Source organism: Oncorhynchus clarkii, chromosome 17 (assembly GCF_045791955.1).
Source record: "Oncorhynchus clarkii lewisi isolate Uvic-CL-2024 chromosome 17, UVic_Ocla_1.0, whole genome shotgun sequence".
Taxonomy (NCBI): Eukaryota; Metazoa; Chordata; class Actinopteri; order Salmoniformes; family Salmonidae; genus Oncorhynchus; species Oncorhynchus clarkii.
In genome coordinates, this window is record NC_092163.1 from 21,893,003 (window position 1) to 21,919,189 (window position 26,187).

General features: G+C 42.4%; 2 protein-coding genes and 1 pseudogene across 3 annotated transcripts; 1 reads left to right on the forward strand and 2 right to left on the reverse strand.

The window, feature by feature from the left end:
• LOC139369368 (arginine-hydroxylase NDUFAF5, mitochondrial-like) lies at nt 1-5,698 on the reverse strand (annotated as a pseudogene).
• A 737-nt stretch (nt 5,699-6,435) lies between these two features.
• On the forward strand, nt 6,436-16,969 carry LOC139370525 (ESF1 homolog). Its single transcript, XM_071110072.1, has 14 exons — nt 6,436-6,533; nt 7,341-7,798; nt 10,568-10,899; nt 11,017-11,130; nt 11,243-11,352; nt 11,517-11,669; nt 12,033-12,147; nt 13,629-13,791; nt 14,020-14,187; nt 14,401-14,528; nt 14,617-14,707; nt 14,797-14,882; nt 15,056-15,202; nt 15,550-16,969. The coding sequence occupies exons 2-14, from the start codon at nt 7,366-7,368 to the stop codon at nt 15,889-15,891; spliced, it is 2,382 nt and encodes a 793-aa protein (XP_070966173.1). The 5' UTR covers nt 6,436-6,533; nt 7,341-7,365; the 3' UTR covers nt 15,892-16,969.
• LOC139370526 (BTB/POZ domain-containing protein 3-like) lies at nt 16,711-20,909 on the reverse strand. 2 transcript variants are annotated; one of them, XM_071110074.1, is made up of 5 exons: nt 20,862-20,909; nt 19,317-19,566; nt 19,028-19,118; nt 18,612-18,730; nt 16,711-18,271 (listed from the first exon to the last, which is right to left on the reverse strand). In XM_071110074.1, the coding sequence occupies exons 2-5, from the start codon at nt 19,460-19,462 to the stop codon at nt 17,239-17,241; spliced, it is 1,389 nt and encodes a 462-aa protein (XP_070966175.1). In that variant the 5' UTR covers nt 19,463-19,566; nt 20,862-20,909; the 3' UTR covers nt 16,711-17,238. The 2 variants fall into 2 exon arrangements, with proteins under 2 accessions (XP_070966175.1, XP_070966174.1); XM_071110073.1 differs by lacking the exon at nt 20,862-20,909 and adding an exon at nt 19,913-20,063.
• Nucleotides 20,910-26,187: the final 5,278 nt, after the last annotated feature.

Here is a 26,187-nt window from a genome sequence, read left to right on the forward strand (position 1 = left end):
CTACGACTTGTCTTTAGTTGATGGCTGGCTGACCTTCGAGGGGTCCCCAAAAGACACGTTCGCAGAGCCTCTTTTAGCTGGTTTCGCCTGCCAAAAACAAAAGAGCATTAAACATCGTATCTTTACCATTGACATATTTCCGCAAATATAATTTGTAAACATATGAGCGAAGATCACACACCTGTGAGTCATGAGGCTTCCAACCAATCATGTAGAGGATCTCAAATGTTGCAGGAACAGACCCATTCTCACATCCCATACATCTCTGAGGGAAATCAATCAAATACAGTATCAGCATCTAAAACAACTGGTACCTGTAGAGCTGCTGGTTGTGCATGATTTTGTTCCAAGCCTGCGCAAACACACCCGATTCATCTGCTCATTAAGATTTGTTGAATCAGGTGTGTTTGTGCTGGGCTGGAACAAAACACTGCACACCCAGCAGCTCTCCAGGACCAAAGTTGGTGATCACTTCTCTAAAGCAGAAGTTTGAAATAAGAGTTACTTCTGCTTAGGGATGAATCAAAATTTACAGAATGGGTACCTAGAGGAAAATGGGGGAGGGTCATGCTTTTTCAATTTCAGTTAAAGGGATTTATTTATTATTATTTTTTAAATTACATACACCACCGTTCAAAAGTTTGGGGTCACTTAGAAATGTCCTTGTTTTTGAAAGAAAAGCACATTTTTTTGTCCATTAAAATATCATCAAATTGATCAGAAATACAGTGTAGACATTGTTAATGTTGCAAAGGACTATTGTAGCTGGAAATTGAAGATTTTTTATGGAATATCTACATAGGCGTACAGAGGCCCATTATCAGAAACCATCACTCCTGTGTTCCAATGGCACGTTGTGTTAGCTAATCCAAGTTTATCATTTTAAAAGGCTAATTGATCATTAGAAAACCCTTTTGCAATTATGTTAGCACAGCTGAAAACTGTTGTTCTGATTAAAGAAGCAAAAATTGCCTTCTTTAGACTAGGGTATCTGGAGCATCAGCATTTGTGGGTTCGAATACAGGCTCAAAATGGCAGAACCAAATAACTTTCTTCTGAAACTCGTCAGTCTATTCTTGTTCTGTGAAATTAAGGCTATTCTATGCGAGAAATTGCAGAGAAATTGCCAAGAAACTGAAGATCTCATACTACGCTGTGTACTACTCCCTTCACAGAACAGTGCAAACGGGTCTAACCAGAATAGAAAGAGGAGTGGGAGGCCCCGGTGCACAACTGAGCAAGAGTACATTAGTGTCTAGTTTGATAAACAGATGCCTCACAAGTCCTCAACTGGCAGCTTTATTAAATAGTACCCGCAAAACACCAGTCTCAACGTCAACAGTGAAGAGGCGACTCCGGGGTGCTGGCCTTGGACATGATTTGGAAAACAAAGCTGAAGGAATTGTCCATAGAGCTCCGAGACATGATTGTGTCGAGGCACAGATCTGGAGAAGGGTACCAAAACATTTCTGCAGCATTGAAGGTTCCCAAGAACACATTGGCCTCCATCATTCTTAAATGGGAGAAGTTTGGAACCACCAAGACTCTTCCTAGAGCTGCCTGGCCAGCTAAACTGAGAAATCTGGGGAGAAGGGCCTTGGTCATGGAGGAGACCAAGAACCCGATGGTCACTCTGACAGAGCTCCAGAGTTCCTCTGTGGAGATGGGAGAACCTTCCAGAAGGACAACCATCTCTGCAGCACCCCACCAATCAGGCCTTTATGGTAGAGTGGCCAGACAGAAGCCACTCCTCAGTAAAAGGCACATGGCAGCCCGCTTGGAGTTTGCCAAACCAAGATTGAACTCTTTGGCCTGAATGCCAAGCGTCACTTCTGGAGGAAACCTGGCACCATCCCTACGGTGAAGCATGGTAGTGGCAATCATCATGTGGGGATGTTTTCAGTGGCAGGGACTGGGAGACGAGTCCGGATCAAGGAAAAGATGAACAGAGCCCTCCCGAGTGGCGCAGCGGTCTAAGGCACAGCATTGCAGTGCTTGAAGCGTCCCTACAGACCCGGGTTCGATCCCAGGCTGTGTTACAACCGGCCATGATCGGGAGTCCCATAGGGCGGCACACAATTGGCCCAGCGTCGTCTGGGTTAGGGGAGGGTTTGGCCGGGGGAGCTTTACTTGGCTTGTTGCGCTCTAGCGACTCCTTGCCGGGTGTCTGCAGGCTGACTTCGGTCGTCAGTTGAACAGTGCCAGCCTCACATTGGTGAGGCTGGCTTCCCGGGTTAAGCGGGCGGGTGTTAAGAAGCGTGGTTTGGTGGGTCATGTTTCAGAGGACGCATGACTCTGCGGAGCCCATTGGGGAGTTGCATCAATGAGAAAATATTGTAATTGGATCGCAATTGGATATCACGAAAAAGGGGGTAAAACATTTTTTTCTTTAATTAAGATGAACAAATTACAAAAAGAGCCAAAGTACATGCTCTAAGATGTACTTTGTTCATCTTAATCTTTTTTTTACCGTCAGTTAAGAACAAATTCTTATTTACAATGACGGCCTAGGAACAGTGGGTTAACTGCCTTATTCAGGGGCAGAGCGACAGATTTCTACCTTGTCAGCTCGGAGATTCGATCTAGCAAGCTTTCGGTTACTAGCCCAACGCTCTAACCACAAGGCTACCTGCCGCACTCAGAACCTCAGACGTGGGCAAAGGTTCACCTTCCAACAGGCCAATAACCCTAAGCACACAGCCAAGACAAAGCAGGAGTGGCTTTGGGACAAGTCTCTGAATGTCCTTGAGTGGCCCAGCCAGAGCACAGACTTGATTCCGATCAAACATCTCTGGAGACCTGAAATAGCTGTGCAGTGACGCTCCCCATCCAACCTTACAGAGCTTGAGAGGATCTGCAGAAAAGAATGGGAGAATCCCCCCAAATACAGGTGTGCCAAGCTTGTAGTGTCATACCCAAGAAGGCTCAAGGCTGTAATCGCTGCCAAAGTACTGAGTAAAGGGTCTGAATACTTATGTAAATGTGATATTTACTTTTTATATTGTAATAAATGTGCAAACACTTCTAAAGACCTGTTTTTGCTTTGTCATTATGGGGTATTGTGTGTGGATTGATGAGGGGGAAAAAATTATTTTATCAATTTTAGAATAAGGCTGTAATGTAACAAAATGTGGAAAAAGTCAAGGGGTCTGAATACTTTCCGAATGCACTGTGCGGATGATAATAATAATAGTATAAGACGGTTTCATTTCAAGTACGTCTTTCTCCACTATGTAGCTCACCTTGGTAGATTGAAGCTGCAGCTAAAATGGTGTCTCTGTTCAACATGGACTTCTTGTTCCAAGTGCAGTTGCTCTCCCTAGAGAGTTGAAACAACGGTGAAAACTCAGCATTCGGGCACTAAACATAATTTAATGGCCAAGGCACCAGGGAGATCATTGATCCAGTGTAGGCTAAACAGGAGAAACATAAAGTCCTAGATAATTGCGTGCTGCAAGGAAGCCATACAAGCCATACAAAACCCTGGGAAATATGACATGGAGGGCTCAAATCGAATATTATGTCAGAAACATGTACAGGGCCAAATCACCTCTGAGATGATGAATAGAACAAAAATAGAATAGAAACAATTAAACTATAAAAACTCAGTATGAACAAAAAGCACAGATCTACAACAGTATAACTGTGGTATACAGTAAACCTACCTTGCAGGTCACTCATGACCTCAAGTATCCCAGGATAGTGCACTTGAATTTCATCAATGTCCTACAGAAAAATAAAATGCAATATTATCGCTTGCCACAAACATTATCATTTTGCGCTAATCGCTAGTATCACAGCTAGGACCACAGGATAAAATAGAACACTCATATTAGCCTATATTGTATATATATGGCAAGGAAACCCAAGGCCTCACCACTGTCAGCATACTGAAGCCTGCCTGCCTGGCCCAGCAGGATGCCCAGGTCTGTGACGGCCATGTAGGAGAACCCCCCGTCCCGCTCGAGCTCAGCCAGCTGCAGGGAGCAGCGCAGCTTGTACAGGGTCTCCGCGCCCACCATGGCCCCCATGAACACCACATCTGGCTTCAGGACCTGGTTGATCTTTGGTAAAGGAAAGGGATTAGAATGAGAGCACAGCGATACAGACTGAAAAACCTGGATTGTTGTAATCCTGAATCCTATGTGTAATTATGTTGTTATAAGAAGGAAACGTATTTGAAAAAACAGCCGGCAAAAGGCAATAGACAATAAAGTACTGATGTAAAAAATCATATGAGGCTGTCAGTTATCTGTTCCAAGGCACCAGGGAGATCATTGATCCAGTGTAGGCTAAACAGGAGAAACACACAGTCCTAGATAAATGCATGCTGCAAGTAAGCCATACAAAACCCTGGGAAATAGGACATGGAGGGCTCAAATGGAATATTATGTCAGAAACATCTACAGGGCCAAATCACCTCAAGCTGCTGACCACCAGATCAAATGTGTTTTCTTTAAAGGGCAGAAACTCTTCATCGGCCATGACACAGTGGGTAGGGATCTCACTTTCTCTTGTGTTTCTCTGAGGAGCGAGAAGAGCGTTAGATCATCCCCCAAAAAACAGAAGTCCCTCCATAACATGCCTCTGATTTTACAGACCATTCTATCAATCTATTGATCTATAATTAGTGGTCTCTGCTCAAAAACCCAATCATTCCACCTAGGCTATGGATGTTCTAACAGAAATTCCTATTAGTAATTTAAAGGGATATAAGGAGAAGATTTAACTCACCAAAGACTTTTCTGAGATGCCAATTAAGAAGAGCTGCTCAACTACTTCCTGAAAAGAAAAGCACAATTCAATATTCAGCCATACATAGTGAGTTAACGTTTTCCCTAAAAGGGGCAATTTGCAGTTGCTACATCCATTTTTGGACTTATAAATTCATATGTACCCATTGATTCTTGACAAATACAGCTAATAAATGCCTCATAAGCTTAGTTCAACTGTTGTACCCCATCAGAACCCAAAACATGTATAAGCTTATTTTACTCCAATGTTTGTCAACAAAGTAAAAGTAAACAAACACAATATAGCCTCAAAACATGGTTAAAACTATAATTTGAATATCATGGATATATTGCAGCCATAGCTCTGTCTATGCACTTGAGAGTGGTTACATTTCTCCAGCCTCATCCCTCAACTTTCTACCGAAACAGGGGCAGGGAATGCTTTGTTATTGTTTAAAAAGCTGCCTGCCTGTTTATGAGCAACCATTGAAGGCTACTTTGTACAAATGCTCAGCAATGTGACTTTTCCCACAGCCAATGTCCAATGCCAAAGGAAATGTCCTGTGAAAATAACTCCAAAATGTCAGCAAAATACACACCCTCACAAGCACAGATATACACTTCAATTTCAACAACAGTGCCATGAATGTGACAATTTTCATAGACTATGTCCATGCATCACAACTTCTGTTGCCTTAACTTGCAATGTCATAGGCCCTGTTTGCAACTCTGCTTCCAACCTGCAAATGAATATGAACAGTACCAGAACACATATATTTTCTTGGATAAAAGAGAGCTAGGACGGGACAAACTATCCCATACAAATACAGCTACTGTATACCTCATCTCTTCAGATAGTCATATTTGTCACTGTCTTGTATTGATGCAGCCCATTTCTTCTGACTCCTCTTCATAGTCGTGTCAAATACATTCATTGTACCTCCAGCCCTGCCTGACAACTGCATCTGAATTCCAGCCCATTGAAAACGCCGAATTTTGGAAGAAGTCAACTCTTTCACCGGTGGAAACCTTGAATGAGCTGTCATGACATTTCTTTGTGAATGAGCTGCATCATGTTGCTAAGGGACCAGACATCTAAAGCCGCATATTTTCAAGACTCTCCGGCAGACACAACTACCATTGAGAAAACGACTACCTATTGCATTGTTCATTTTTACTAATTGTTTACAGACTAACGAACCATTTACAGTAATACGTAGCAAACCATTGCACAACAAATATATATTTTTGGAGCGTGTTCTTCCAGTCGTCCCCATTGACTGACCTCGTCACGGTGTTATTGTGTTATTGGCTTGTTTGTTTACTCCATGTGTAACTCTGTGTTGTTGTTTGTGTCACACTGCTTTGCTTTATCTTGGCCAGGTCGCAGTTGTAAATGAGAACTTGTTCTCAACTAGCCTACCTGGTTAAATAAAGGTGAAATAAATAAAATAAATAAAAGTGGACAAACAGAAAATATGGAACTGTTTTTTAATTCATTTGATAGAAAATGCGGAACTGGATTTAAGTCTGTTCACTAGTTCTACCCCGTCTTCTTGTTGTAAAGGCTAATGCATATGGTGCTGATTTCATTTTAAAGCTCGAATGATACATTTATATTGCTAAATGTATGTATTGAATTTGAATACATTATGTATTGAATATGGACTGAACTGTGGTTTTGTACTTCCTGGCTTGCCGTATTGCGAAAAGGGGTGGGACAAGAAAAAGGTCACGGAAGTGGTGCATGCTGGGAGAACACGTGGATATTGGTTCGATTTCACTGGAGAAGTTGTTTTGGTAAGTCTCTATTCACCAAAATACTTTTGCACTCTTTATCTCTGCCAAATATTTCTCAGTTTACACTTTGAATTGTGTTCCTTATGCTAACTGCAGGTCTTGGAATGGCCCTTATCAAGTGTTGTTTACATATCTGACTCGTGTGTCTGACTTATGTATCAAAAGTGTTAGCTTGCTTGTAAGCTATGCAATAAAACACTCACTCGTTAGAATAGTATTATGCACCCAGGGTATTGCATTGTGGTGCAGTGTACCTATTAGGACTAATAGAGAGTGGGAATTAGCTTATGTCATTCTGAGCTTACCTAGCTAACTAACTAACTACCTAGCTCGGGTGCCCATAGAGAATGATAGAGGCCTCGAGTGGCCAAAAGGTCATTTTAGCATGGGAAGCGCTATTGAGGGCGTCCACCATTTTAATGTAGTCAACTGGATGGGACTTCCAACTTCATTGGCTGATCCCTCCTGATTATCCAGTTTGAGTCATGTCCAACCTGGTCATTAGAAGGGATCAGCCAACCGTGAAGAAGAAAATTGACTACTTTAAAGTTGAGATGGCCTCTGGCTCTGTCACATATGCTATAATGTAGAGTGTTCACTTGCTGCTGTACAATGTATAGAAAATGAGGCAATTCAAGAGAGTGCTATGAAATTAATGTCAAAATGTGGTTTTCTTTTGCCTTGGGTATTTTTTTTTAGGTATTTTCTTAAAATGTAAGGTTTCAAAAACCTGTTGCATTCGGCACATGACAAATATATAATTTGATGTAATAACTTCCATTGACAAACTGTCTGTCCTCTTTATAGATACTGCTCCGACGACTTAGCCATCATGGCTTCCAAAAAGGACCAAAGCGCCGATGACCGCTTCCAAAAAGTGAAAAAGGACCCCCGCTTCTGGGAAATGCCAGAGAAAGAGCACAAAATCAAGATTGACAAGCGCTTCCAGTCCATGTTCCACGACGATCGCTTCAAGCTCAAGTACACGGTCGACAAGCGCGGCCGACCCGTCAACCACACCTCCTCTGAGGACCTGAAACGTTTCTACAATCTCTCTGACTCTGAGGGGGAAAGGGAGGATGGAAAGGATAAAGAGGAGGAGGAGAAGAAAAAGAAGACCCAAGCGAAGTTGGGCTCTGTGGAGGGAGAGGATAAGGTAGTGGATGAGCCTAAAAAGCCTCTGAAGAAAGGAAAAGCTTCACAGTCCATAAAGAGTGGACCTAAAGGAGAGCAGCCTATCAAAGGAGTCAGACTGTGTGAGGAGGGTAAGTAGAAGAGGGGACCTTATTGTATGACCTTCTGACTAGTGGTCGACCGATTTATGATTTTTCAACGCCGATACCGCCGATACTTATAACAATTATTTTTTATGTAATAATGACAATTACAACAATACTGAACACTTATTTTAACTTAATATAATACATCAATAAAATCAATTTAGCCTCAAGTAAATAATGAAACATGTTCAACTTGGTTTAAATAATGCAAAAACAAAGTGTTGGAGAAGAAAGTAAAAGTGCAGAATGTGCTATGTAAGAAAGCTAACGTTTCAGTTCCTTGCTCAGAACATGAGAACATATGAAAGCTGGTAGTTCCTTTTAACATGAGTCTTCAATATTCCCAGGTAAGAAGTTTTAGGTTGTAGTTATTATAGGGATTATAGGACTATTTCCCTCTATACCATTTGTATTTCATTGACCTTTAACTATTGGATGTTCTTATAGGCACTTTAGTATTGCCAGTGTAACAGTATAGCTTCCGTCCCTGTAGTTAGCGCGCGCTAACTAGCTAGCCATTTTACTTTGGTTACACCAGCCTCATCTCGGGAGTTGATAGGCTTGAAGTCATAAACAGCGCAATGCTTGACGCACAACGAAGAGCTGCTGGCAAAACGCACAAAAGTGCTGTTTGAATGAATGTTTACACACCTGCTTCTGCCTACCACCGCTCAGTCAGATGCTTGTATGCTCAGTCAGATTATATGCAACGTAGGACACGCTAGATAATATCTAGTAATATCATCAACCATGTGTAGTTAACTAGTGATTATGATTGATTGTTTTTTATAAGATAAGTTTAATGCTAGCTAGCAACTTACCTTGGCTTACTGCATTCGCGTAACAGGCAGTCTCCTTGTGGAGTGCAACGAGAGAGGCAGGTCGTTATTGCGTTGGGCGAGTTAACTGTAAGGTTGCAAGATTGGATCCCCTGAGCTGACAAGGTGAAAATCTGTCGTTCTGCCCCTGAACAAGGCAGTTCCTAGGCCGTCATTGAAATACCGATTTCCGAATGTTATGAAAACTTGAAATCGGCCCTAATTAATCGGTCGACCTCTACTTATGACCCATAACATGCATTATGCCTCAGGGCCCCTGCCAGTATGGATGTGTGTGCATGTTATGTTTGTGTGTGTGTGTGTTGGGGTGTGAGTATGTAAAGTCCTGTGAGTGTGCATAGTCTGTATTTAAAAATGATGAAACATTGGGCAATGAGTTGGGTTGAAGACATGAAGATAGCGCTCTAGAGATGATGACGGTTTTACTTTGACCTGCTTGCTCAGTCCTAGCAGAGCTGCTACTGCAGCCAAGTGGAGACTTTATACAGTGCAGTCGGAAAGTATTCACACCCCTTCCCTTTTTCCACATTTTGTTACATGGCTTATTCTAAAATGGATTGAATCAAACATTTTAAAATCCTCATCAATCTCCACACAATACCCCATAATAACAAAGTGGAAACAGGTTTTCAGAAATTGTTTCAGATATATACAGTTGAAGTCGGAAGTTTACATACACTTAGGTTGGAGTCATTAAAACTTATTTTTTAACCACTCCACAAATTTATTGTTAACAAGCTATAGTTTTGGCAAATTTTTCCAACAATTGTTTACAGACAGATTATTTCACTTATAATTCGTTGTATCACAATTTCTAGTGGGTCAGAAGTTTACATACACTAAGTTGACTGTGCCTTTAAACAACTTGAACAATTCCAGAAAATGATGTCATGGCTTTAGAAGCTTCTGATAGGCTAATTGACATAATTTGAGTCAGTTGGACGTGTACCTGTGGATGTATTTCAAGGCCTACCTTCAAACTCAGTGCCTCTTTGCTTGACATCATGGGGAAGAAAAAGAAAAACAGCCAAGACCCCAGAAAAACCATTGGAAACCTCCACAAGTATAGTACATCTTTGGGAGCAATTTCCAAACGCCTGAAAGTACCACGTGTACTATTGTTTGTACAGATGAACAAGTATAAACACCATGGGACCACCCATCTATCATACTGCTCAGGAAGGAGACGCGTTCTGTCTCCTAGAGATTAACGTACTTTGGTGCGGAAAGTGCAAATCAATCCCAGAACAACAGCAAAAGACCTTGTGAAGATGCTGGAGGACACAGGTACAAAAGTTAAAGCTTGGTCACAAATAGGTCTTCCAAATGGACAATGACCCCAAGCATACTTTCAAGGTTGTGGCAAAATGGCTTAAGGACAACAAAGTCAAGGTATTGGAGTGGCCATCACAAAGCCCTGACCCCAATCCCATAGAAAATTTGTGGGCAGAACTGAAAAAGCGTGCGCAAGCAAGGAGGCCTACAAACCTGACTTAGTTACAGCAGCTCTGTCAGGAGGAATGGGCCATAATTCACCCAACTTATTGTGGGAAGCTTGTGGGAGGCTACCCAACACGTTTGACCCAAATTAAACAATTTAAAGGCAATGGTACCAAATACTAATTGAGTGTATGTAAACTTTTGATCCACTGGGAATGTGATGAAAGAAATAAAAGCTGAAATAAATAGTTCTCTCTACTATTATTCTGACATTTCACATTCTTAAAATAAAGTGGTGATCCTAACTGGCCTAAGACAGGGAATTTTTACTAGGATTACATTTTTACTGGGATTAAACTGAGTTTAAATGTATTTGGCTAAGGTATATGTAAACTTCCGACTTCAACTGTGTGTGTGTGTATGTATGTATATATATATGCTCATTGTTTTGAATCAATACATGCTGTTTTTACAGGTGAGGAAGATGACAAGGTGCCTCACGTTGAGGGGGACGATGTGGACCAGGCGGCCAGCATCTCAGACGGCAGTGAGGAAGACGATGACGAGGATGAAGCAGATGTGGAGAGTGACGTGGAGAGCGGCTCCGAGGACGAGTCCGGTTCAGAGTCAGATGAGGACAGTAACAGCAGTGAGCCTGATCTGGCCAGGGGGAAAGGCAATGTGGAGACCAGCTCGGATGAGGACGACGATGACGATGATGATGTGGAAGCCATCTTGAAACGTGAGGAGGAGGAGATCCAGCACGACTGGGGCGAGCTGTGCAAGGACGCGCCGCGGAGTGAGGAGGTGAGGAGGTCTAAGGCTGTGTCTCAATTGTCCAGAGGGACTTCCTCTTCTCATTTCCTTTCGTCATCTTAAATGACAAGAAATGGCATGTTCCAATGTTGTTTTTTACCACAACAGGTAACACAAAGGCTGGCCGTGTGTAACATGGATTGGGACCGGATGAAAGCCAAGGACCTGCTGGCTCTGTTTAACTCCTTCAAGCCTAAAGGAGGGGTTGTGCTCTCTGTGAAGGTAAGGCTACATTAATTTGCCTGCTGGCTGTCACTCAAATATGATGGAAGTGACACTGCTTCACCAGACCAAGTCACAAATGTTGTGTATGTTTAACACTGTGTTTGTTTAGATCTACCCCTCAGAGTTTGGGAAGGAGCGGGTTCAGCAGGAACAGACCCAGGGTCCCCTGGAGCTGATGGCCCTGTCGGAGGATCCGGACAAAGACACAGAGGAGGAGATGTATGATCTAGCTACCCCATTCACACATCCCTATCCTCCCTGTATTATTCAACCAGAAATGAACCAGAGATAAAATGTAGTGGTCCTAACAGATCAAAGGTAGGCAGTGAAATAGTTTCTATGAAAAGTGAATTGGTATTCATTTATGTGTTTGTGTATTGCAGGATTTACAGAGAGAAGATGCGGGACTACCAATTCAAGCGGCTAAAGTACTACTATGCGGTGGTGGAGTGCGACTCGCTTGACACAGCTGCTAAAATCTACCAGGAGTGTGACGGCTTTGAGTACGAGAGCAGCTGCTCCATCCTGGACCTGCGGTGAGGGAATAGACAGACACTCATTTATACTGAAGTGTACACTGGAGGAAAATGTGTTCAATGAAAGTGTAATAGAATGTTCTGTATAACTTGATAACGTAAAGCATGGTAAGGAAGCTGTCCTCAAAAGAGAGGTGGTACACAACATCTTATCAATAACATAATGGCACACATAGTGAGGAATCTTATCCTTTCTTAATATATTACCAGTATATCATCGTACATCAAGGTATTGCGTTTGTACATGCTAACTACTTATTAGCATGATACCATTATCGGTGCTGCTGGTTCATTCTAAACATTAGGATGTCGCTATACTCCCATGCTAACTGTTGTGGTGGTCCCTTTTTTCTGTGGGAACAGGTTTATCCCTGATGATGTGACGTTTGACGAGGAGCCAAAGGACTTAGCCGCAGACGTGGACCTGTCTGCCTACACCCCCAAGCTCTTCACCTCCACAGCAGCAGCCACGTCAAAGGTTAGACACACTCTGTCTAATAATCTCTTATGGTCATAGCAATATTTCCTCCATGGTCGGTCCCAGGCTTACCACCTGTGGAGCGATGGTCCTGCAGTACACTGAACAAAAATATAAAAACAACATGCAACAATTTCAAAGATTTTACGGTGTTACACTTCATATAAGGAAATCAGTCAATTTAAATAAATAAATTAGGCCCTCATCTATGGATTTCACATGACTGGGAATACAGATATGCATCTGTTGGTGACAGATACCTTACAAAATAAAAGTAGTAGCGTGGATCAGAAAACCAGTCAGTATCTGGTTTGACTGCCATTTGCCTCATGGAGCGTGACACATCTACTTCACATAGAGTTGATCAGGCTGTTGACTGTGGCCTGTGGAATGTTGTCCCACTCCTCTTCAATGGCTGTGCGAAGTTACTGGATATTGGCGGGAACTGGAACACACTGTCGTACACATTGATCCAGAGCATCCCAAACATGCTCAATAGGTGACATGTCTGGTGAGTATGCAGGCCATGGAAGAACTGGGAGATTTTCAGCTTCCAGGATTTGTGTACAGATCCTTGCGACATGGGACTGTGCATTATCATGCTAAACATAAGGTCATGGAGGCGGATGAATGGCATGACAATGGGCCTCAGGATCTCATCATGGTATCTCTGTGTATTCATATTACCTTCTATAAAATGCAATTGTGTTCATTGTCCGTAGCTTATGCCTGCCCATACCATAGCCCCACTGCCACCATGGGACACTCTGTTCACAACGTTGACATCCGTAAACTGTTCGCCCACACGACGCCATATACGCTGTCGGTCATCAGCCCGGTACAGTTGAAACCGGGATTAATCCGTGAACACACCCATAGTCTCATCAGCTGTATCGAGTTGCTGGTCTTAGACAGTCCTGCAGGTGAAGAAGCCGGATGTCAGTTATCTGGCAACAGCTCTACAAGAAGACCAAGGCCACCCAATTGCACACTCCCTCAAAACTTGAGACCAAACTTGTCTGACAATTTTTTTTTGTGTGGCCTTTTATTGTCCCCAGCACAAGGCGCACCTGTGTAATGGGCATGCTGTTTATTCAGCTTCTTGATATGTCACACCTGTTAGGTGGATGGATTATCTTGGCAAAGTAGAAATGCTCACTAACAAGGATATAAACAAATTTGTGCCTAAAATTTTTGTGAATTTAGTTTTTTGTGCGTATGGAACATTTTGGGGAAATCTTTCATTTTAGCTCATGAAACATGGGACACTTTACATGTTGCGTTTTTTAAAATGTTTTAAAAAACATTTTAAATGTTTTAAAATGAATAAATATTCATTGTTCAGGGTGACATTTTTTGCTGAATATTTGCATCTCGTACATTTTCCTCTAGTCCTATCATCTTCTTTAGTTGAGAAAGGACTCTGTAGTTATATTTCAGGTTGTTTACATTTATGACCTATTGTGTGTTTTCCACCCCAGGTGGAGTTGACCTGGGACGAGACAGACCATGAGCGTGTCACTGCCATGAACAGGAAGTTCAACAAGGACGAGCTGCTACAGATGGATTTCAACGCCTACCTGGCCTCCTCCAGCGATGATGAGGATGGAGTGGAGATGGAGAAGGAAGAGGAGCTTCCAGAGGGTAAGAAGAAAACAACACTTGAAGTGATTTTGATTAGCTTTTATAAAATACCTTTCAAACCTGTATACTCGAAGGACAACCTCACTTTAAGGGTATTATTCTTTGTGCTGGTAGATTATTGCCAACGGGGACAAATCACTATTACTGTAATTTAAAGGAGAGATGTTATTTTATGTATATTGCTTATGTTTGTTGCGTTGACTTTTATTTCCCCTTTTGGTCACCTAGTTAAACAGCCAGAAGAGGCCAGCAAGGAGGTGGAGAAGAAGGTCAGGAAAGGGAAGCAGAGCAGCGGTAAGCAGATAGAGAAATACAGAGAGATGCTGAAGAGCATCCAGGAGAAAGACCAGAAGAAGGAGGACAAGGGCATGGAGATGGAGATCACATGGGTGCCAGGTAGGGACAAATAAAACATTCCCCTGTGTCAGACAGACCTTTTCATTGTCAGTAGTGCAACTTTTCATTATGTCAGTGCGACCTTTCCCCATATGTCAGACAGTGCAACTTTTTGTTGTCAGACTGACTTTGACTCGTCAATACAAATTGCATTTAGTTGGCACAACCAACCACTAAGCAGCCTCAATTACACTCCCATCTTCCTCACCTCAGGACTGAAGGAGACAACTGAACAGTTGGTGAAGGAGAAGCTCGAAGGAAAGGACAAGCTGACACCCTGGGAAGAGTTCATTGAGAAGAAGAAGGACAAGAAAAAGCAGAAAAAGACCAAAGGAAAGCAGGTGAGATCACTAGATTAAAGAAGGTTGTTAAATGTCTCACACACATTGTATTGGAGGGTGACAGACTTTTTTTTCTCCTTTCCTTCAGGAATCTGATGATTCGGACCTCAGTGGCGATGAGCTTCCTGCAGACGTGGACTTTGATGACCCGTTCTTTGCTGAAGAGCTTGGTTCTATGGGTGAGTCGCGTCGTGTATCATACTCAATCAGTTGCCACATGCTTTTATGCATGATTTGGTCATGACTTGTTTTCTTCCTAATCTCCCAGATCTGAAAAAGAAAGCAAAGAGCAAGAAAAACAAAAAGGTGGAGGAGAGGACAGCTGAAGAGGAGGAGGAGTTGGAGAAACAAAAGGTAGGTGTCAGTGACGTGGAGTTGAAAGCACTCGTATACACTAATGCAATGGACTTAATACTGTTACTGGTATTCAGGACGTTGCACATTACGTTTTGTGAGCAGATGTCTTGACACGATTCGTGAGTAAGCTAAACAAAAGTAACCTATTTTATTTCTCCATAAACCCACAGGCTGAGATGGCCCTGCTCATGGACGACGACGACAAGCACAAACACTTCAACTACGACAAGATCGTAGAGGAGCAGAACCTGAGCAAAAAGAAGAGGAAGAAGCTTCTGAAGAAGGACAACACCAGCCTGGAGGAGGACGACTTCCAGGTCGGAGCAGCCTTTTGGTTTCTTTTCATGGCAAAGAAATAGCTTGTACTCAACAGGCAGTATTTTGAAGTGGTTCTTTTTTTTACCATCGTTTCCCATTGACATCAATTAATGATTTTGTAAAGTCTCAAATCAGAGGCTTCATGAATACACTTATTGATAGGGGAGTGTAGGTTACATTTCCTGGAATAAGGTGGAATTGGTTACACATACAACTTTGCCAAAGTTCATTAACATTAATTAAGGACCATTTTTCTGTTGCCTTAAGATGCACAATTTGTTTTACTGTCAAGGATTTTTTATAGACTTCAATGAAATCTCACCCCCCAATCTCTTCTCTCTGACAGGTGGATGTGAAGGACCCTCGTTTCCAGGCCATGTTCACCTCCCACCTCTACAACCTGGACCCGTCCGACCCGGGCTACAAGAAGACCAAGGCCACCCAGAGCATCCAGGTCGAGAAGCAGCGGCGAAGGGAGGAGCGCCAGCGCGACCAGGACGAGGCACTCAAGAGCTCACAGGCCCCGCCTACACAGGAAGTGGGAGCAAAGAAACAGGAAACCGATGCCAGTGGCCAGGCGGTGGCTGAACCCACCAAGAAAATGGACCCCGGACTGTCCATGCTCATCAAGTCTATTAAGAACAAAACGGAGCAGTTTCAAGCACGAAAGAAACAGAAGACCATATAGATATTTTTAACTGGACTATTGAGGACTACGTTTCTGGGTGAAAAGCTATGGACTGCTCTTAACCAGCAGCTATGTGCAGCGGCCTTACGCTACACTATCTCTTTGTGATGAAGATACTGTTGGTGTGTGTGAGGCCTGAGACAAAATCCTTGCCCACTTTTATTGTGAACTATCACTCTACAAAAGAGGCCTAATCAGGAACACAAAGTTGAAGATAGAATAGTTTGTGTATTTGAATGTGAAAATATGCTAATTAACATTGAGACACTTGTATAAACCATGTTCTGAGGGACTGCCAACAGTAAATGGTGGTTTGATACATCTCTGAATAGTATTTTTTTTACTCTTGATTTACATTATACAAACCTGCTCTATAGCCCCAGTCTGAGCCCTTTAAAATACTTATTTTATGTAAAAAGACACTTCACACAATTTTAGAGAACTGGTTAATTGTATTTTCTATATGCAACAACAGTACATTCATTGGTCCATTAATACCGTCAACCTCACAGCATGGCAACATTCTCATTGGAACCTCATTCTTCAACAATTCATACTGATTCATTAATTTTTTTAAAAAGCCCTAAATGAATGTACCGGTAAGCGAGATACAAAAAGGCTGTCCCGTTTGAAAAGAGGACCAATAGTAGTGCAAAAAAAAGTTAGCTATATAGTGAGATGGCAACATACTCATGTATCTTAAACCTCAGCACAGGTTTACATTGCGTTTTTGTCTTGTTCTCAGTTTTATTAATCTCACAGAAAACCCAAGGGGATACTTGGATTGAGGTAACAATATTAACAATACAAAATCTTAGAAATTGCACCATCAAAATGTTTAACAATTTATCAAGTTACAAAGTACAAAAATATTTGATTATACATTAAGTGTCCTCTATATCAATGTCGAGTTTCTTGCACAGGTTGAAATATTTTGTTTTCAAGTTGTAGTGTTTTCTTTAAAAAAAAATAGGAATGTTTGAAGTTTTAAAAAAAAGTTTTTTTTTTTAAAGATACCTGCAACACACTAATAATCTTGTTAAATGAGAACTGTGCTTCATAAACAGTAGAACAAAAATGTGTGAAAAGTGTTAAATGTGTTATGACCTATCCTTTATAAGAAAATATTTGGTCACTGCCACCCAGTCACACTAGGTCCGACATACTCATAAGGCAATTGTATAGTGAACTAAATAACCACCACAATAAATTGGATATGTTTGTTTTTTCCTAACCAGTTATACTTTTAAAGCCATAGCTAAGAGCTGATGCTTTCTGAACAGCCGGAGGGGTGCATTTACTGTGGCAGTAAAGATGGAGGGTTATGTTTCCCTCACATTCGACACCTCAAGCGTAAAAGATGAGCTCAGGTATTTGCCCCCCCTGCACACCTGTCCCGTTGGTGCTGTCCGAGGAGCACTGGAACTGGAAGGTGACTTTGCCACACTGTACCTCAGTCATCCCCTCCTGGCCAAAGTAGCTGAGCTCGTTGCCGTCCAGCACGACGCTTGCCGTGTAGAATGTGTCGGGCTCGATCTGCACAGGGTATTCAAACCACACTGGTAATGTGCTGCTGGAGCCGTCTGAAAAGTACTTGATGAGGCTCTGGCCCAGCGGCACGCCTTGCCTCTTGAGTTCAATCTTGGCGTTGTACTCTGCTGAGCCGCAGCTGGAGCCGTACAGGCCAAAGCCGGCGATGAACACTCGCTTGTCCACGGCGAACTGGATGCTGTCGCAGCGGCCCCGGTAGCGCCACTGGTTACTCCGGTAGGCGCACGACTGGAAACGGTGGCAGCGCTGCGGCGCCAGGCCCTTGCGCAGCTTGCTGGCAAACAGCAGCTCAGGCTTCTTGGCAGCCGTGTACCACAGGAAGATGTCATTGGTCTCGTTGAGCGTCAGCACGCCCGACTGTGCCGCACTGTTGGCGAAGTCATCCAGCGTCATGGTGGGAATGCGGATCAGGTAGATGGCCTTGCCCAGCGCCAGCCGTTTGTTCTCAATGGTGGGCGTCAGGTCCTGGCGCTGGCATTCGGCCTCAGCCCAGCTCAATGCCGCCTCGAACACCACCATCTCCTTGGCATTGAGCGTCTCGCGGCGCAGGATACTCTCCAGGGTCACCGAGTCGATGTCTGTGAAGCCCTCGGAGCGCAGCGCCAGCTCGGCTTGGGCGTCGATCACCTCCCAGCAGCGCAGCGTCAGGTCGGGCTCCTCAAACAGGCAGCTCTGGGAGAGCAGAACGCAAGCATTCTTGGCGCTCAGGCTCGTCTCCAGGAAGTTGACGCATGCCCGAGCCAGGTGGGGCACGATGTACTTCTTGGCGGCATAGAGCGTAGCCAGGACAGTGTCAGCACACAGGTCGATCTCGTCACAGTAGATGTACCTGCCAGACCAGAATGGGGAGAGTCATATTAGAGCGCGACAAGTTCACTTCAACTTCTCATTTATGGGAAGGCTAACTTTATAATTTCACATGCCATTGCATTGTCAGCTGAATATTCAAAGGAACACATTCGAACCTGAATACGGCCAAGTAAAACTTTTCATCTGGAAAAAAAACTTGGTCCCATCATTCAGTCAGAGGCAATTTTCCTTTATAGCTTACTTGCAAATACCACGAATCAGCCTACATTTCAAATGAACTAAGGTCGCCCTCATTCTGAAATGTACAATGAACACTGGGACTGCATCTAATGAGATGTCAGGAGGAACCGGCCACGTACTTCAGCATGGCTAGGAACGAGGGAGGCTCCACATCAGGGATACGGATCTCTTCCTTGTCCTCTGCCAGTTCACCGTAAAACATGGCGTGGAACACATTACTCCCCACAGCCAGCACATACTGAGGGACAACATGGAAGATAGGGAGTCACATGATAAAAGGAAGGGAAGCAAAGAGGGAGCAAGTTATGGTGGGAGGATGTATGAGGGATAGAAGGTGGAGAGAATATACATTTGCACATATATAAATGTAGATATTTTCAAAAGGATTTGGCATAAAGAGACTGGTGTGGAGACATCTAATTGCATTTTATTTAACATTTTGGTCATTTAGTAGACTCATCTGTCTGTACATGTGTTTTGTCTTGCTCAGTGAAGTACACACATATGTTGGACAGGTTTAAAGGGGATTGATTACCTTGTGCCCAGGTACTCGCTGAGTCCCTCCTGGGGGGCCAACAACAAAGTGAACATCTGCCATCAACTCATTGTTGAACATGACTGAATTCCTATGAAAGCACGAGTCATATGATTAATAAACCGTGTCCATGGCATCACATTCTGACTTCAGTATCTGCATGTAAGAGCTGGTAGACCCAAGAAATGTGTTTTCTTTGTTCATTTTAAATCTATTAAAATGTACACATCGTCTCCCCTCAAAAGGCAGTAGAATCCCAGTTTAACTACTGCTTACTGGGGTCACCTACCTCTCTCGGATGGTAGGATAGAGCCCTTGCCAGTTGCAGCTGTGAATGGTGTTGTTATTCAGGTTCTGCTGCTGGTATTGCTGCACAGCTGTTTTGGTTGAGGATGCTGGGGCCAGCTTCTTGGTGGGAAAGAGCTCTGCAGCCATCTTTACCCCACTAGTTTTTGTTAGGGTGATCTCATAGCAGGCGCGAGGCTGCGATTGTTGGGGCAATATTTTAAATTGCCTTTATTTGACGATCGTGGCTGACACTAGAAAGGACAAAAGAAATGCGAGCAACAAAAACAAAGTTCTAACGTTAGCTAACTACCGTAGCTGGCTAATGTTAGCTAGCGTAAAATAGTTCGCAATGTAGTCAAACAATACATGCAAAAATACACACGATAAACATCTAACGTTAGCTAGCAAGATTCTAGAGCGTTGTTTAAATCCTCGCTTAATTTGAGACGTATTAGCTAACGTTAGAAATCTACATGTAGCCAGTTTGCTAACTGCTAGACTGCGGCCAAGACTGGCCAGATGTGATACAGGAAGTGGCTAATGAACGCTTGTTTTTTTTGAATTTGTCAAAACTAAGAAATGTAGCTATCCTCTTACCTGCCGCATTTGACGTCTAGTAGCTATCACCAATCGTAAAGTGGGCGCCCGACGATTGTATGAAACGTTTCCACATCCAAATAGCTTGCTACACAACTCGAGTGTACACAATACACATCTGCCAGGCACTATTGTTTAGGTGTCATACAAGTTCATACCACTACGAGTTAAGGAGGGCTGTACTCCTGTTTTTTGGGGGGGTAGAATGCTGACCAGGAATCCTTTCAAAACGCTTTTGTTCATTTTTGTGACATTGATAAAGAAGAAAAATATTAAAGCAGATTGTCACTGAGATATATTTTTGTAGGTATTGAAGTTATTTCAAAATAAATGTAACACAGTATGTGTGAGTGTTTCTGCTGCCTCTGCCCAGTGTTGTCACGTTAGTACTCTGTATCGAGACCACGTATTGACCGTCTCGGTGTCATTGACATTTGTACTCGGTCTTGACTCGGTCTCCGACAGTGAGAACTCATAATTTCTTCCCGAGACAAACGGAGTAAAAAAACGAATAATTACCGATTTCCATTCAGTCAGCGCATACAATCCCTTCGCCAGTCATAATCTATACACTCCTTTCTTGAAACCTGATTATGTTATTAAGAGCCTTTATATATATATTATAGGCATGATTGCGCAGAGACGAACCTATAGGCCTTCATTGTGTGACAGGTTCGAGATTCTGGAAGGACAGCAACCGTAATACCAGCACAATCATATAGGAAAGTGCACTTTTTGTAAAACACGGCCAGTATACGCAACGTATGTATACGATTTTTTTTGTCAGTGGTCATTGCTCATATTAATTTCGTAGTCCCTATTGATGCGTATCAAAGTAGTGTAGTGGAGGTGTACAATGTATCAATTATGTAGTACAATAGAGAAATTATGCACAAAATAGCCTACACAATCGCAAAGTACATGAAATATATTCACATTCGCACCGCACCTCCTGAGCTCCTGAGTTGGAAAATCTTGTGCAATACACCGACCCATGTCTTGTATTCAAGATCCTAAATGGCCTGGCTCCCCCGCTACACAGAAAACCCAAACATATGGTAGCTGATCCACAAGGTCTGCCATGAGAGGTGACTGTATAGTTCCCTTAAGGAAAAGCACCTTTAATCAATCTGCTTTCTCTGTGAGAGCTGCCCATGTTTGGAAGTCATTGCCATCAGACACACACAACTGCACTACCTATCACACTTTCACAAAAAACATGAATACATCGCTAAAGGCCAATCAGATTTGTGAATATAATCCATAGTTGTGTATTGCCGCTTTCAATGTTGTCTGTAGTTTGTGAGGTGTGGGAACACTATGTTGCTTTTGTGGATTTTGTCGTGTTGCTTTTTGTGCTATGTTGCTTTGTCTGCATACTACGTCTTGCTTGTCCTATGTTGCTCTGCGTGTGTTCACTGCTGATTGATTGTCTGTATTGTTATTGTAATTGTTTTTAATAACCTGACCAGGGACTGCGGTTAAAAATTAGCCGGCTGGCTAAAACCGGCACTTTTACTGAAACCTTGATTAATGTGAACTGTCCCAATAAAAATAAACTCAACGCACACAGCCTAGTTTCAACGAGATATAATCTGCAGGCAGCAAGAGTGTGCAGCTCTCAACTGGTTTTAATATCGGTAGGGTAAGAAAGACGTTTCAATTTATGATCTCTACCAGTAAATGCTAACTAAGGAACAATGGGTAATGCAAACAAGGTATTGAAAAAGTTTAGTCCGAAGTGTTGGTTAGTCGGCTATTTGTGATGCACAATTGTCATCATCCACTGTTTGCATCAGGGGCGTAGACATTGATAGGCCTTTGTGGACAGAGGCCCAATCACTGGGAAGCCAGGCCCTGACAGGCCCATGAAATCACATTGATGTGGTTTAAGCATTGTTGTAGATTTAGACCATCACGTTCTATAAAAAATAATGTGTGATTGTGGGAGTGAATATCTTAAAAATGTTTTGGAAAACAAAAAAAACAACAGGAAAACATTGTATTTTTCACACATGGTGCTTTTCCTTAGCTGGGCGGGCCGTTTGGGAACGTTCTGGCAACATTTGAGTATACCCACTTCTCTAGGCACCACTACACCACCGCATAGGGCCGATGGAAAGACAGCAGTCACACACAGCATGATGTTAAAGGATAAGCAGTCCATAAACTCAGACATAATAAGCCAGTAGGTTCCAATCATAAGTTTACAAAAACACAGCCATTAAGCATTTCACAATCAAAATGTACAACTATTACTTCCCATTGCAAAAAAACATTTCACATTTAGCACACAGTAACCTGACCTAAAGTTTAAAGTGGAACATATAGCATTTGAACTACTTTGCAGAAACAAACAGACAATCATAATATCAGTAAAAAATATACAATTTCCAGTTTATTAAGCTACAAAACCAACTTTATAAGAGGTTTTACAAATAGGTTATATTTGACTCAACGTTCCATGACTCACACTAAGGCATTGTTGGCTGAATAGATGAATGCCGTTCAATGCAATGAATAATATAATTCACCAATACATTTCTTGGTAGTTCAAAAAATATTGCTATCAGGTTGTAAATCACAGCTGGCCTGGTACATTGTTTGCTACCGGTACATTGTTTGGTGCCGGTACATTGTTTGCTGCCTCTATTCGGGATGTACTGTTTCAGTTTCAATGACTCAATATTCTGGACAAAAACTAATGAATGTAACTGAGGCTGGAAAGGTCAATACAATCAAACTAGCAAGGGCAATGATCACAAGTCAGTCAACGTGGCTAATAGGTTAGAGTATCCATTTATGTAGCAAGCTAAAAACACAGAGCCTAACATGAAAACAGCCCAACCAGCTCTGCTACGGTGAGTAAAATGGTCAGAGTGAGGTGTTCTCTCATTTGTGTCTGGAAGTGGCTAGCTATCAATTTAGCCAACTCTAGACCGTTAGCTTGGGTGCTTTGTTGGGGCAAGCATGCACTGGCAGGCAAGCTGCAGATGGACGAGGAGGCTACAATTCTCCATCATTTATCAGTGCAATTTTGACGGCCAACTAGATTTTTAAAAAGTTTCAGAGGGTTTATCTAGTGTTCCTTCGTTAGATTTTAGCTCATCTTGTTCTGGCTTGCATTAGATGTTGACCTTGTTGTTGATGTGCATAATTGAGGGAGACAAGAGCCTACCTTGTCATGGTTGTTTGATCAATAGGACTGTAAAGTTCCCAAATGTAAGTGGACTCCCGTGGTGTTTACATTTTTGCAGAAATCCATTCATGTGTAATTTGTGGCTTTTGGCGAATGCATTCTAATGATCTAAAGTTGTGCTACTGCAACTGCCTGTAAAAACACATAGTCCAATTCAAAGTAAATGATGGCAGGCCCGTGTGGCAAATGGCTTGTTTGTATAAAGATCTACTGTAGATCTGATTGGCTATAGCGCACCGTCTGTGTAGATTCCAGTCCTGGACAAGATAGATGTTTTTTCCCCCGGTTTTATTTACTGCCATGGTCTATTAATTGTCCAAATGTACGGCTGCTTTCCCACTCTATATTGCTATAGAATTTTCACATATGCCTTAATATACGTAATTCCCAAACATTCTAAGAATGTATGACAATGTGAAAATTACCACATCTAACTGGTTGCTTGTCAGATGATTGTTTTTTTTTAACTGTCCTTTTCTTCCTGGGGATGTATACAGCACATTCGGAAAGTATTCAGACCCCTTGACTTTGTCCACATTTTGTTACGTTACAGCCTTGTTCTAAATTTGATTAAGTCAAAAAATGTCCTCATCAATCTACACACATTAACCCATAACGACAAAGCGGAAAATGGGTTTTAGAAATGTTGGCAAATTTATTCAAAATAAAAAACAGAAATACATTATTTACATACGTATTTAGATCCTTTGGTATTACTTGAAATTGAGCTCAGGTGCATCCTGTTTCAATTGATCATCCTTGAGATGTTTCTACAACTTGATTGGAGTCCACCTGTGGTAAATTCACTTGATTGAATATACCTGTCTATATAAGGTCCCCAGTTGACAGTGCATATCAGAGCAAAAACCATGCCTTGAGGTTGAAGGAATTGTCCGTAGAGCTCCAAAACAGGATTGTGTTGAGACACAGATCTGGGTAAGGGTACCAAATTTCTGCAGCATTGAAGGTCTTTAAGAACACAGTGGCCTCCATCATTCTTAAATGGAAGAAGTTTGGAACCCCCAAGACTCTCACTAGAGGTGGCCGCCCGGCCAACCTGAGCAATCGGAGGGAGAAGGGTCTTGGTCAGGGAGGTGACCAAGAACCCGATGGTCACTCTGACAGAGCCCCAGAGTTCCCCTGTGGAGATGGGAGAACCTTCCAGAAGGACAACCATCTCAGCAGCAATCCACCAATCAGGTCTTTATGGTAGAGTGGCCAGACGGAAGCCACTCCTCAGTAAAAGGCACATGACAGCCCGCTTGCAGTTTGCTTCCCTATGGTGAAGCATGGTTGTGGCAGCATCATGCTGTGGGGAAGTTTTTCAGCAGCAGGGATTGGAGACTAGTCAAGATCGAGAAAACGATGAACAGAGCAAAGAGTACAGAGAGATCCTTGATAAAAACCTGCTCCAGAGCAGCTTAGGACCTCAAACTGGGGCGAGGGTTCACCTTCCAACAGGACAACAACCCTAAGCACACAGCGAGGACAATGCAGGAGTGACTTCGGGACAAGTCTACGAATTTCCTTGAGTGGCCCAGAAAGAGCCACGATTTGAATCCGATCGAACATCTCTGGAGAGACCTGAAAATACCTGTGCAGCGATGCTCCCTATCCAACCTGACAGAGCTTGAGAGGGTCTGCAGAGAAGACTGGGAGAAACTCCACCAAACACAGGTGTACCAAGCTTGTAGCGGCTGTAATCACTGCTTCAACAATGTACTGAGTAAATGGTCTGAATACTTACAGTACCAGTCAAAAGTATGGACACACCTTCTCATTCAAGGGTTTTTATTTATTTTTACTATTTTCTACATTGTAGAATAATAGTGAAGACATGAAAACTATGAAATAACACATGGAATCATGTAGTAACCAAAAAAGTGTTAATAAAATCAAAATATATTTTATATTTGAGATTCTTCAAAGTTGCCACCCTTTGCCTTGATGACAGCGTTGCACACTCTTGGCATACCCTCAACCAGCTTCATGAGGTAGTCACCTGGAATGCATTTCAATTAATAACAGGTGTGCCATGTTAAAAGTGAATTTGTGGAATTTCTTTCCTTAATGCATTTGAGCCAATCAGTTGTGTTGTGACAAGGTATGGGTGGTATTGAGAAGACAGCCCTATTTGGTAAAAGACCAAGTCCATATTATGGCAAGAACAGCTCAAATAAGCAAAGAGAGAGTCCATCATTACTTTAAGACATGAAGGTCAGTCAATCAGGAAAATTTCAACAACTTTGAAAGTTTCTTCAAGTGCAAAAACCATCTAGCGTTATGATGAAACTGGCTCTCATGAGGACCGCCACATGAAAGGAAGGCCCAGAGTTACCTGCGCTGCAGAGGATAAGTTCATTAGAGTTACCAGCCTCAGAAATTGCAGCCCAAATAAATGCTTCACAGAGTTCAAGTAACAGACACATCTCAACATCAACTGTTCAGAGGAGTCTGCGTGAATCAAATAAAAGCAAATGTTATGTCACATGCGCCGAATACACCATGTGTAGACCTTACAGTGCAATGTTTACTTACAAGCCCTTAACCAACAATGCAGTTTTAAGAAAAAAATACAATTTGAAATATAACAAGTAATTAAGGAGCAACAATAAAATGACAGTAGCGAGGCTATATACAGGGGGTTTCCGGTACAGCGTTGATTTGCAGGGTCACCGGTTAGTCGAGGTAATTGAGGTAATATGTACATGTACAATTGAAGTTGGAAGTTTACATACACCTTAGACAAATACATTTAAACTCAGTTTTTCACAATTCCTGACATTTAATCCTAGTAAAAATTCCCTGTCTTAGGTCAGTTAGGATCACCACTTTATTTTAAGAATGTGAAATGTCAGAATAATAGTAGAGAAGATTTATTTCAGCTTTTATTTCTTTCATCACATTCCCAGTGGGTCAGAAGTTTCCATACACTCAATTAGTATTTGGTAGCGTTGCCTTGAAATTGTTTAACTTGGGTCAAACGTTTTGGGTAGCCTTCCACAAGCTTCCCACAATAAGTTGAATGAATTTTGGCCCATTCCTCCTGACAGAGCTGGTGTAACTGAGTTAGTTT

Coding starts and splice junctions, on each gene's coding strand:
- LOC139370525 (XM_071110072.1), top strand. CDS start 7,366: ATGGCTTCCAAAAAGGACCAAAGCGCCGATGACCGCTTCCAAAAAGTG. Junction 11,670..12,032: donor TGCTCCATCCTGGACCTGCG/GTGAGGGAATAG, acceptor CTGTGGGAACAG/GTTTATCCCTGATGATGTGA. Junction 14,883..15,055: donor AGGAGTTGGAGAAACAAAAG/GTAGGTGTCAGT, acceptor ATAAACCCACAG/GCTGAGATGGCCCTGCTCAT.
- LOC139370526 (XM_071110074.1), bottom strand. CDS start 19,462: ATGGCTGCAGAGCTCTTTCCCACCAAGAAGCTGGCCCCAGCATCCTCA. Junction 19,119..19,316: donor TATCCTACCATCCGAGAGAG/GTAGGTGACCCC, acceptor GTGCTTTCATAG/GAATTCAGTCATGTTCAACA. Junction 18,731..19,027: donor AGCGAGTACCTGGGCACAAG/GTAATCAATCCC, acceptor GTTGTCCCTCAG/TATGTGCTGGCTGTGGGGAG.